Source organism: Protopterus annectens, chromosome 10.part0 (genome assembly GCF_019279795.1).
Source record: "Protopterus annectens isolate FY-2018-M chromosome 10.part0, PAN1.0, whole genome shotgun sequence".
NCBI lineage: Eukaryota > Metazoa > Chordata > Ceratodontiformes > Protopteridae > Protopterus > Protopterus annectens.
The window spans coordinates 926,810,973-926,824,248 of NC_056744.1; the positions used below are offsets into that span (position 1 = coordinate 926,810,973).

A 13,276-nucleotide genomic window follows, 5' to 3' on the forward strand; every position below is an offset into this window, starting at 1 on the left:
TGTAATAACAGCTCTTACATACCTCAGTAGCAAACTGCTGCAGTCCACCAATATTAATTGGTCCTTCCTCAGTTGCATACAAATTGCATCCACCCACACAAAGATCAGATGTTGGACACACCATTCCACAAGACAGGCCAAGTGGGTTATCAGACAAAATGGTCTTGGCAGCTCCGTAGTAGTTCTATATAAACAAACAAAATAACATTGAAACTATTACACAGTAATACATCATTAGTTCTGTAAATACCTGGTCTCTAAACTCCATCTTCTATTAGGAGAATATCTTTGTTTTGCTTGAAAGCATATGCGACAGAGATATGTTCAATAAAATCAATTCTGCTGTACTGGTGAAAGTGCTAACCATGTAGAACTGATGAGAATTAGTCTTAAAAATTGATCTTTTAAAAATGCATTTTCAAACAATTAGGATGTCAACATTTACTGGGTAGTCACACTTTAAAGCTTCAGTGTTTCTTACAGTGCTTATAGATAATACTCTTTTCCAGACAGCATACAAATATTAGTATTTTCAGACATTATTCATTTTCAGTGTACTCAGTTTTACTTTTACTGTAAGTAATACAAAGCCTTGATATGTGTTTTTCCTCAAATTACTTTTTCTCTGGAAATGTTCAGTACTATCATTATATCCTCATTAAAACACAAAATCAGCAGTAAGAATACGATTCAACACAAGTAAAAGTAAAACATCGAAATGAAGGAAAATCTAAATATCAGTCATGAATACTAAGGCTTTATATTCATCACAAGCAAATATACTACCAATACAGAATTACAGCTCTCAAAAGATCCTTCAATTTTTGCATAACAATATATGTGCTATGGACTACAACAAAAAAGCCCTTAAAGTTTTTTTTTTTTTCTTGTGATGTTCAATTATTAATGCATGTTTCTAAAATAAATGTATTTACTGGTGCAGAGTTGCTCTTGTGACAGATGAATACAAGTAAGATCCAAAACACAGGCCTGTAACATGACAACATAGGGTCTTAAATGAACCGATAAAAGGTCTAACTGCAATATAGCTGCTAACACATTCTGTGTGCCATTTATTCTAAAACACTTGTAAATGCAATGTAATGCTTCAGGGGGAATACTTTTCAGCATGGCTATGACTTCAGGAAAATAAGTGTGCAGATGGTGCATGCACAAGAGACAAATGTAGCTGCGGTGACAAGCACATGTGAGTGCTGTGTGGTAATATGACTTGGGCTGGAAATATTCTGCCCAGGGATGAGTTGCGCATGCCACACTCTAGACAGGAAGAAGTATTACATGTAAATTAAACTGTTGAAGTCATCACACTGCTGGACAGTATTGTTCTGTTGCAAACTCAGAATACATTAAGTGTACTAAAGAATCCAAGACACACTCCTGGGGCTTAAAGAAAATAAACAAGAAACAACAAGTTGCAAGACATTTGATGAAACTGTTGAGCATTTCCTTCCATGCTTTTTATTTTATTTTTTTTACTTGACATGGCATAATTTTCTTGGGTGGCAAAAGCCAGGGTACCTTTTGGCTAGGCTTATATAGGCCCTAGGGCCAATAGCCTAGTACCTACCTATGAACCTATGGGTCTGACAATCAGGTTACCAAAATAGGATGGCAGATGGCCAGAGAATAAAATAATTATCACATGTAATGTTCCTTTGAAGTGGAAATAAATGTAATCGTCACAAACCATAATCATAAAAAAGTAAGGAAAAAGGCAGCTTGGCTTGACTGAACAAGTTCAGTGGCTGTAAGGGTAAATATTAATTTACTTTAAAACAATGCAAAACACAGATACAACAAATGTATTATCACAGCAGCAAAAGGAATGAAGGCAGGCAAGAAAAAAGTCAAGGTACAGACTGAAAAATCAAGAAATGGAAAACTGAGAAGATGAAGAAGATACTTCAGATTTCAGTGAAGTTAAATGTGCAAAGACCGGATTTTACAGCATAAATGGCAGAAGTGTGAAGAGTATGGTAGGCAGTCCCAAAATGGTATATGTTAAAGACATTTTTCTCCTGTATAAGAACTGACTACTCCCTGTCTCTTTGCTATGGAGGTATGGTTACTGTCACCAGTGTGTGTGTGACAGGAGCAAACAATATTCCTCAACTTACTCATGAAAAACAGGAGAGGAGTTCCCTTACTGAGATCGGATAATGGATACTGACTTAGACAACATCATTAGATGTTTCACAATAGGTTCAGTATATGGCACATATTGTGAAGACAATTTACATATAAACCGCTAAAGAGACAGGCAAAAACTCTTTTCAGACTAAGGATATAATACTTTCCAGTACATGACATGGGTCCCAAACATAACATTCCACAGTTCTTTTAAAACACTAGAAAACTGACAAACTAGGAGCTAGAGAGCTTAAAAATAGCTCAAGTCCACGACTGCAAACAACTATAAAAGCAGATCAAAGTTTACCAGAGCTGTAAAGCAATACATGCCCCATTTTTAGAACATTTTCTAAATAAAAAGTCTTTGGAAAGAATCACCTTTTCTTAAAGAATGTGAACTCTATTTAAATGACAGGGACAGAAACACATCAGGAAATAAAACTGTCAGAGCACTACATTTTAACAACAAGGTGATAAGTCATTTACTGCAACTGTCAAACTGCCAACAGCTATTCTAAAAAGAGACCCATCACAAGGGCCAAGAGCTATCTTTTAAAAACATATACAAAGCCAATGACATTACCTTCTTTTAGCTCCTGAACTGGTCAGAGGCCAAGATAAAGAATAGTGTCACAGAAAAAACATGCGTCTTCAAAGCAGGAAAAAATTAGAAAATGAATGGTCATTCTTCATGATGATGTTTAGTGAAGAGCAGTCTGAAAATTCAAATCAAATGGGAATAAACCGAAATACAGTGGGAATTGGACACTGACTGCTTTGTATCTGGTCAACAGTGGCATCTTGGCAGTACACAAGTGAAACAAACAACTCTACCTATTGGAAGGCAGGAAGAACCAGTCCATAGGCAGACCATAGGCCAAGCAAACATCATCATCTTGCTTATCCTCAAAGAGCCAAACCTGCTAGTTAAACTACTGTCACTAATAATCGAGAAAGATAGTGCATCTCTGGCTATGGTACTGTGCAGCACTGGAACATTTTAGTTTTTTTAAATATATTTTAGATGAGTTGTAAATAAATATTAAACCCACTGCACTAATGGCAACTTGCAAGAAACCTATTCCTCAGATAATGAATGGTTTTAGTTACAGACTACTGTTATTCCCAGCATAAATAATTATTTACTGCTTCATTATGGCATGAAATAATGCTGTGAAATCGGCAGTGAATTTTTGTGCTTTTAGACTACTTTGGTGTGACAGAGCCTGTTGTATGTTTTTATATTTATGTATAAATAAATATATATATATATATATATATATATATATATATATATATATATATATATATATATACACATATACATATACACACACACACACACACACACACATATATATATATATATATGTACACACACACACACACACACACACACACACACACACACACACACATAATATGGGTTACCGTCAGTACATCGAATGGCCACAACATCGAAATCCACTGCATCGACACCTCAGAACATTGACACCCAGAGAGCCGACGATCACCACATGTTAAGGAACTGTTTGGCCATCCATAACTCCGAGACTACCAATGAAACAAACACACAGATGTGGGGGGCTTTGTCCCCACACCCCCTTACTTAATATTCCAACTCCGAGAACGCACTACCATGGGGGTACGGGGCAAAGTTCACGGGGATGGACAAACGGATCCTTACAGTGTGATCATCGGGTCTCTGGGTGCCGATGCAGTGGCCGTTCGATGTACTGACGGTAACCCATATATAAGTTTCTTAAAAGGATATCAAACCCACCTTTGAGCAACATTTTTTTTTCTGATATTGATTGTGTCACAGAAATGATTTCCACATTTCTTAAAAAGGAAAACTGAGGGTATCTTTTCAAACATGTGAATTAAAAACACAAAAGACTTTTTCTGATAAATTATAGCAATGGAGTTTTCAAACTAACACTGACTGTTTGTGAAACCTGACATACAATTCTTTCTTAATGTAATATCTAATGGCTGTTGAGTGGAGGCTGTTCAGTCTTTGAACGGATTTTATTGATTTGATTGCATGAGCATGAATCAATAGGTTGAATACATTGTTTCAATTGGTTCATGAGAATAAATGTATTTTGTTTTAATGACTAGTTTTACTATCAGCAGGCTGGGGTAGCTATGGGCACCTCATCCGACAATAACTATCACAACACTATGCTATCAAGATGGAAGAATATGTGCATATATGGAGAACATCAATTCAGACAATGTGTTGTTTTACAAACAATTTGGAGATTATTATATTACCTGGAGGTTCCACATAGTCTCCAACAGAATATGTTAATTTCTTGAACTGCAGTCCAGATTTTTTTTTTTTTTTTTTTTAACAATGAAGCCTGAGCATCTGAATGAATCTATTAATTATCTAGGTGTTACAGTTGCACAAACCACTGAAGGCAAACTCCAGATAAACCAGTGAAGTGCAATACATATATGCAATGACAGCTGCCCATTAGTAGGAAATATTGAGTTTGTTTCATTATATGTTGAGGAATTTAATGTAGTCTACAACAAAGCAGTACCAGGATAAAGCACCCGAAGACAAATATATCCAAATGTGAAAGCAAACCCACAGGGTGACACCACGATTGGCAAAACACAACATTTTATTCCAGAACGTTCTGGAATAAAGTGTTGTGCTTTGCCAATCGTGGTGTCACTCTGCGAGTTTGCTTTCACATTCAAATTTAATGTAGTACTTATTCTGTTATTCTTAGTGTCTTTTCCCTACACCTAGATGATCTGGAATAAAATGATTTTAATTATACTAAATTCAAACCAGATAACATATGCAAAAACTTAAGAAATAATAAATAATTTAACAGTTACTTTGTGATTTCAAGTGGCAATATGGTAAAGGAAAAGTTTACTGTGCACTATTTCAACAGTTTTACAAACCCGAGTAATTTATAATTTTATGCTTTTATTTCCTTGTGCTTATTTTACACCTAATTTGAATCCCATGGCAAAGTAAACTTAGTTTAGAACTGTGCTGGATGTGCAAACTGCTGCTCTCGGTTAATGTGGTATTGGCAACATGTACAAAAAATATATTTTTAATCATTACTCGTTAGAAATAAATACATTATGCAGCACTTATACACTACCTTTTCTAAAACTAGCCCTGTTCGTTGGTGTGCAGAGAAGGTTATTGTAGCTGCACAGAGACTGTGGATGGCCACAGTCAAACCTCAGAGGTGTGAACAGAATGACCTTATTGCTGATATGCGGGGGCTGGGGACAGTGGGCATATTATTTTACTTTTCTTTTTCATTTTCCTCACAATTAATGAGGCATGTTTACAGCTGACCATGTTTTGGGGGTATGGGTAAGGAAACATTTTGCTCAAGAATTACAGCAACAGGTTGTCCTGTTCTATTTGCTTTTTCAGTGTGGTTTCAGTTTGACATCAAAGGGATACACCTAAGGTAGTTGTCTGAGTGTGGGGATGAACTCTTTTCAGACATGATTTCTGCATCCTTGCAAATATTTGTCTTTTCAGTTTATTGTAACAATTGTTTTGTTAGTGATGAACACCAAGCCTTGGACACTATTTATTCCTTGAAAGAAAAAAAAGAGTGAACTGAATTTGTTTCCATATTCATGAGTTTTGTTCAGGCAAATCACTGGATAAAACAGGTTCAAAATGTCTTAAAATATACCTCAGAGCATCTATAACCTTGTGGTTTCTGGGGACCTTATGTCCCCCCAGACCTGTGACAAAGAATTTTCATTTACAATTATTACAGTACAGTATTGGTCAGCTACGGTTTATTAGGAGGAGGAAAGAATAAATTGAGACAACATTTCATTCTTTACATCAAATGGTTAAAAATGCTCTAAAATGAATGCACAGCAGAGCATCTACATAATGTGGCTGTTGGGGCCCTAGCAGTCCATATGCCCCTGGCTTAAGTCAGGTATTTCCAACACCATTACTACAGTAAAGCTTTGCTCAGTTAAGGTGTGCTGAAAGGATGCAAGAAGAAGTCAAAGTTTAAGACTGAATTTCTTTCCTTCATTATAATGTTTTGATTAGTCCATCAATGGATGAAAAAGTTTGTTTAAAAAGCTTTGGAATCATCTCACAGCATCTGCAGATTCATGGTGCCTGTGTACCTAGCAGCCCATAGACCCTCCACATGAATTTATTATTTATTCCACAGTTATTACAGTGTATTCTTGGCTAGTTAGGGTATTTTGAAAAGAGGCCAAGTAAGGAATGAGAAGAAGGCAGAAAAAGCAAAGATTGAGAGTAACATTGAATATTTCATATTACTAATTTCTGCTTCTTCAGACAGTCATTGGTAAAAAAAATATTTCAAAATAGTTCTTGAATGCAGCTCAGATCATCTATGACCCCATTATTTCTGGGAATTATAGATGCACTCTTGGCAAATTAGGCTACATTAAAAGGATGCAGGAAAAAGCAAAACTGAAGTAAAAAGTACAGTTTTGTACCTACCATAAATGTAGATGTCCGATAGGTATGCATCTGCAGTCCTAACATATGGGTTGTCCTGCCTCAGGCAGCCCTTCGGTCGGCCGGATTCCAAAGTCTGGGTCTGGCCTCGGCTGATGTCGCACTTCACCCGACGTCATAGCTGCTGTGTATTGGGTATAAAGGCATCAGCCGACGCCATTTTCCTCAGTGTTTCTTGCCCCAGATGCCAGGTGCCCTCTACGAAGGCTAAATTTGGATAAATGCAAATAATTCCAAACAGTAGAGAGCAAACAATATAAGAATATATATACATATATATACAAACAAATACACCATGACAGATTCCCCCAGCTAGCTAAAAGAGGAGTAAATACCCTAGGAATACCACAGAGGGGAAGGAGGGTGGGTAATCCTGACTGCAGATGCATACCTATCGGACACCTACATTTATGGTAGGTACAAAACTGTACTATGTCCTTCAAGGATGCATCTGCAGTCCTAACATATGGGTAGAATACCATAGCCAAACTGGGGGAGGAGGTACTAAGATAGAGATGGTGTAGTTAAGATCCCTTGCAAAACAGCAGTTGCAAAACCTGCTCGGGATCTGGAGTATAAAGGAAGATTATAATGCTTGGCAAATGTATGCACGGAGCTCCAAGTAGCAGCTTCTAAAATGTCTTTGGTAGCCACTCCTCATTGGAAAGCTGTAGTGGTGGCTGTAGCTCTTGTGGAGTGAGGCCTGATATTTTCTGGAGTTGTCTTTCCATGAAAAGAGTAGCAAAATCTAATGCAATTTCCTATCCATTTTAAGATTGTCTGTTTTGAAATTGCTTTTCCTTGCATTCCTGTTGCATATGCTACCAGAAGCTGGTCAGTTTTTCTGTTGGTCTTAGTTCTGTCCAGGTAGTAGCGTAATTGTCTGTGTACATCTAAGGTATGTAGTAGTCTTTCCCCCCTGTTCTGTGGGTTGGGGAAGAATGTAGGTAAATGAATCGCTTGGTTCAATGATACTCTGGAGACCACTTTTGGCATAAAAGTAGGGTTAGTTCTCAGAGACACTCTATCCTGATGGAAGATAAGGAAGGGCTGTACTGCCATTAATGCCTGTAACTCAGATACCCTTCTTGCTGAAGTGATTGCAAGCAGGAAAGCAGTTTTCCAAGATAATAACTGTAAGTCTGCTGTTGCTGCTGGTTCAAAAGGGGGAAGTGTTAACTTTTCCAGCACAAAGTTAAGATCCCATGTAGGCAAAGGTGGTTTCCTTGGAGGCTTTACATTTTTGATTCCTCTCAGGAACTGTCTGAGTAGAGGATGAGAGAAGACTGGAGGATCCATGTTGTATTCTGCTGAAATTGCCGATGCATGAATCTTAATGGAGGAGTAGGACAGGCCATTGTGGAACAGTTCTGCTAAGTATTCCAGGATGTTTGCTATGTTTGCCAATGATACATTTTCCCCTTTTGATGCACTCCAAATGAGGTATCTTTTCCATTTTGCTGAATAAGTCTTCCTTGTGGAGGGTCTGCGAGCCTCCAGGATAATGTCCTTAACCCTCTGAGATAAATCTGGGTTATTTTGTTTTATGCAATATTCCAAGCAGCTAGCTGTAGTGTTTTCAAGTTTGGATGTAGGATCTTGTAGTTGTTCTGTGTTAGAAGTAAAGGACATAGAGGTAGAGGCCATGCGTGCGTCTGAGACATGCTTCTCAGTAGCGGGTACCAATGCTGCCTCGGCCAGTCTGGAGCTATCAGGATTATCCTTGGCTGCTCCTCTTTGATCTTCAGTAGGACTTTGTACATCAAAGGAAGAGGTGGGAATGCATATGCGGTCAGTTTTTTCCAGCTGAAGGAAAGGGAGTCCACCCTCCAAGCAAGTGGGTGGTATGCTCTTGTGCAGAATTTCTTCAATTGGTGGTTGTGTGGGGAGGCGAAAAGGTCTATCTCTGGTAGTCCCCATTTCTTTGTTACGGTTTTGAAGATATCTGGATGCAGCATCCATTCGTGAGCATCCGTGGTAGTTCTGCTTAAGGTGTCTGCTAGTGAGTTTTCTTTTCCTGGTACAAATCTGGCCTGGAGTTGAATGTTGAGGTTCAGGGCCACATTCCACAGGTCCATTGCCATCCGGCATAGAGGATATGAGTGTGTACCTCCCTGTTTGTTGATGTGGTGTTGTCCGTCCTTATCAGCAGGTGTCCTTGTTGAAGAAATGGTCTGAATGCCTGGATTGCATGTTTCACTGCCAGCATCTCCTTTTGATTTATGTGTAGATTCAGCTGGTCTTGTGTCCATAGGCCTTGTATACACTTGTCCACCATGTGCGCCCCCCAGCCTAGGTCTGAGGCGTCCGTGGTGATGGCCTGGCTTGGATGAGGTTTGTGGAAAGGCAATCCTCTGTTCAACTGACAGGCCTGAGCCCACCACAGGAATTCTTGCTTCAAGCATGGAATTATTGGAATCTGGGCTTCTAGACTGTGCTTGTGTTGAGACCATACATTCCTTAGGTACCATTGCAACTTTCTCATATGCAGTCTGGCATGCGGAATCAATATTATGCAGGATGCCATGTAACCCAGGGCTTGCAGGATTTTCCTTGCAGTAAGCTGAGTCTGTATTGTTAATGTCATGAAATAGACTGGTAGTTGCTTTTGTTTTTCTTCTGTGAGAAAGGCCATCTGAGTTGATGTGTCCAGTTCTGCACCCAAGAATGTTATCCTTTGGGATGGTACCAGTCTTGACTTTTGCATGTTGACTGTGTATCCCAAGGCTTGCAGCAGTTGTATAACCTTTTCCAAACCTTTTGTTAATTTTGTCTTGTTGTCCGCTTGTATTAGGCAGTCGTCCAGGTATGGGTAAATTTGAATTCCCTGAAGCCTGCAATGAGCAATTACTGATGCCAGGCATTTCGTGAATACTCTGGGCACAGTAGATAAGCCAAAGGGCAATGCTGAGAATTGATAATGCTCTGATCCTGCAAGAAATCTGAGGTGTCTACTGCAATCTGGTCGTATAGGGACGTGCAGGTATGCCTCCTTGAGATCTAGAGTCACCAGCCAAGACTCCTTGCCCAGCATGGGAAGAAGTTGCTGAAGGGTCAGCATTTTGAATTTTGGAACAATGAGGTATGTGTTCAGAGCGGACAGGTCGAGAATAGGCCTCCATTGATTTTCTTTTCTTGGTACAAGGAAAAGTCTGGAGTAAAATCCTTGTCCTTGTTCCATAGGCGGTACCTTTTCTATAGCTCTCATCCTTAGTAGGTTGTTGATTTGTCTTAGAGCGTTTGTTTTTTGGCTTGGTGGTAGGTTTGGCATTCCTCTCTTTTTTGGTAGAGTGTGGAAGTGAAACCTGTAGACTTTGTCTATTGTTTGTAAAGTCCATTTGTCTCCTGTAATGTAATGCCAGTTTACGGAAAATAAGGCTAGTTTTCCGCCCAAGGGTGCTTCCAGTTGTTCCCTGGTAGGCGGAATCAGAGCCAAGTCATTGTGTCTGTCCTGTGGAAGTGGTTGTAGCTGAATCTGTGGCAGTACTTCTCTGGTTGTTAGGCTGCCACTGACGTCCCCTGTAGGCACCCCTGGATTGACCTCTGCCTCTTGGGTGTCTATTTCTGCCTCTCTGTGCTCTGGAGGTATCTGGAAGGGACCAATTCTTCGAAGGCCAATTTCTGCTAAACCTCGGAGATTGGACCTGTAAGAAATCCTTGACTGTTTGGACAGATTTTGCTTTTTCTTCTACCTTCTTTAGAACCTGCTGTGCAGGGGAGCCAAACAAACTTTGTTTCTCCATAGGAGCATCTAGGAGTTTTGACTTAACATGGTCTGGTAAGGATTGTTCTTTTAACCAGGCATGCCTTCTAATCACTGTTCCAGTCATAGCTGATCTAAAGGAAGCCTCCAGTGCATCATAGCCACATTTTAAGAAATGGTTACTGACCTGCTGAGAGTTATGTACCAAATCCTGAAGGGACTTACGGTCTATAGGTTCAGGAGAGGACAGTTTTTTATTTAGCTGGTCTAACAAAAATTCCTGGTACGGAATCATGTGAAATTGACAGTTTAAGGCCCTGGCCGAAAGAGTAGCAGAAGTATAAACCTTTTTACCCCATCTTTCTAATGCTCTAGATTCCCTTTCAGATGGGAGAGGGTTTTTGGCAGAGGCAGCTGCTGCAGCTTTGGGGCCCTGTGAAATGGTTTCAGGATCTGCAACAGGAGCCTTATACAAATGGTAGTGTGTGTCCGGGACCCTGTAATATCTGTCAGGCTTGGCAGGGGTCGGAGGGAGAGAATCAGGGGCAGTACAGGCATCATTATATGCATCATCAACAACTGTTAGTACTGGAGGAATGGCTAAAGGCCTATGCTGTGGTAAATGTAAAAAAGTCCTAAGCCTTTTCCTTGAATCTGAAAAATCCTGGCCCTACCATTGAAAATGCTCCCTCATAGCATGTAAGGTTTCCCCAAAAGAAAATTCTTCAGGAGGAGAAGCAGAAGGAATGGAGTCTTCTGCATCAGAATCCTCATAAGGAGAATACGGGCCTTCCTGATGGTCTGAAATATCTGAGTCATCCGAGGAATAGTCTGTAGAAACAGGTTCCGGGGGTTCAGTTCTAGGTCTCTTATCTGGAGGGGGTTGAGAGGCCCTGTCTGGGTGAGGTTGGGATCCCCTGATCAAAGAAATGAGATCCCCAGCCAGGCTGAGCATTTGGGAACTAGAGGTAGGCCTGTGAGAGGGAGTTTTAGCAGGTAAGGCCTTAGAAGATTTAGCTGCTTTAGCCCTGGAAAAAGCCTTGATAGACATAGATGCAGGGGGTCTAGCAGCTCCACATGCAGGGGTAGATATGTCTAAAGGAATAGTATCTGATAAATCCTGGGTGCCTGCTTTCAGCAGGGGTAATTTCAGTAGCGGATTCAGCCATGCTCTGTGAGGCCTCGGCTATCGGAGGCATGCTTTCGGCCGAAGGAAGAACCGAGGGCTCGGTTTCAGCCGAAACCGAGACACTCGCGGTTGGCCTAACCGTGGTTTCAGCCGAAACCGCGGACCGCGAGTGTCGGTCCTTTTCCTTATGCTTTTTAGCTAATTGTGTAGTCGGAGTCTCCGACGGCATTTTGTATGCAAAAGCGAGACCAAAAAACTCCTCTGCAAACTCCGACCGACGTCTAAGCGTCCGTCGGTTGAAGGAAGCACAGGCTAGACAAGCTGATACGTCGTGGTCTGGGCCTAAACAAGGAAGGCAGTAAGAGTGGAAATCCTTATGAGGTATTTGTTTCCCACAAGTTAAACAATTATTTACTTTGTCTGACATCGGCTGAGGCAAGAAAGAGTCCCCAATGGGGTACTTAGCTTTTTAGAAGTCTTCGGTAGTAGAAATCTCTGGATCTGACCGACCGGCACTTGCGAACAGCTTCTGCTTCGGACACCACGCGGCAAGAAAGACTGAGGAAAGTGGCGTCGGCTGATGCCTTTATACCCAATACACAGCAGCTATGACGTCGGGTGAAGTGCGACATCAGCCGAGGCCAGACCCAGACTTTGGAATCCGGCCGACCGAAGGGCTGCCTGAGGCAGGACAACCCATATGTTAGGACTGCAGATGCATCCTTGAAGGACATCTACATTTCTTGCCTTTGTCATAAATTTTCTTTTCAGAACCACTGGGTCAAAAGTACAGGGTGAAGAAACTAAAATACACCTCAGAACATCTAAAACCCCAGGGCTTCTGGGGCCCACGCTAGACCCCCACTTAATTTAGTTATTTCCTCACAGTTTTTAATTGTATCATTTTGCCCAGTTAAGATGTGTTGAAGGAGTGAAAGGATTAAGAATGAAGAATAACACAAAATGTACAAAAAGGTAGGAAGCAAAGTCATCTGAATAAGGTGACGAGATCATGGTGGTGGTGGTGGGGGATGTGGTGGAGGCAGTGGACATGAGGGGACACCATTTCACCTAAGGTCAAGTTCTGGCAACTCAGAGCAAGTCAATTACCCAGGCTGTGTATGAAAAAGGTCCATATAGACCCATTGCTCTACTATGGTTACAAATGCAAACACACACAAATAACTTCAGCTGCCACTGTTGGCTCTACACCAAAATTGACATTTAAGAATAAAAAGAATTTGGAAGGCAGTTGTGTTACACTAATTAACACAAGGCATACAGTATTGCCATACAGTACCTCCCCTTGCACAAAATCCTCTTCCTGTATATATGTACACATTACAGGGGTTATCTGAACACAATGCCAATAAGGCAGTATAACATATAGCTATATGCTTATTGTGATAGTAGGAATGTAGCATATCTGGCGGCCTGTGAACTTTGTCCTAATTTTATGTAGGCAAGATGAAGAACACACTGTCAGATCGAGTTACTGATTATGTAAATGACAAAGAAAAAAAAATCTGCATAATGCACTGGCTAAACATCATATTAGTACAGAGATGAAAATCAATTGTACATTCTTTGTGTTACAACAAGTGCATCTGAACTGTAAGGGAGAATACATAACTGAATAAATGTAAGTAATTTTGCTAGATGGTCCAGTTACTGGCTTGAATGATACTTGTAGCATAAAGCTAGTTCTGAAATACAGGCCTTCAAATCACTTAACTGGTATCTGCTGCGCTTAGTTAACTACTAAATGTTCACTGGT

At 40.4% G+C, this 13,276-nt stretch overlaps 1 protein-coding gene across 1 annotated transcript in view; it reads right to left on the reverse strand.

Annotated features, from left to right (window-relative positions):
- DPYD (dihydropyrimidine dehydrogenase) overlaps nucleotides 1–13,276 on the reverse strand; it is a 4,342,678-nt gene that overhangs the window by 3,267,411 nt on the left and 1,061,991 nt on the right. Inside the window, exon 5 of the mRNA XM_044085707.1 lies at nucleotides 23–184. Coding sequence (XP_043941642.1) covers nucleotides 23–184 — 162 coding nt within the window. The remainder of the gene's footprint in view (nucleotides 1–22; nucleotides 185–13,276) is intronic.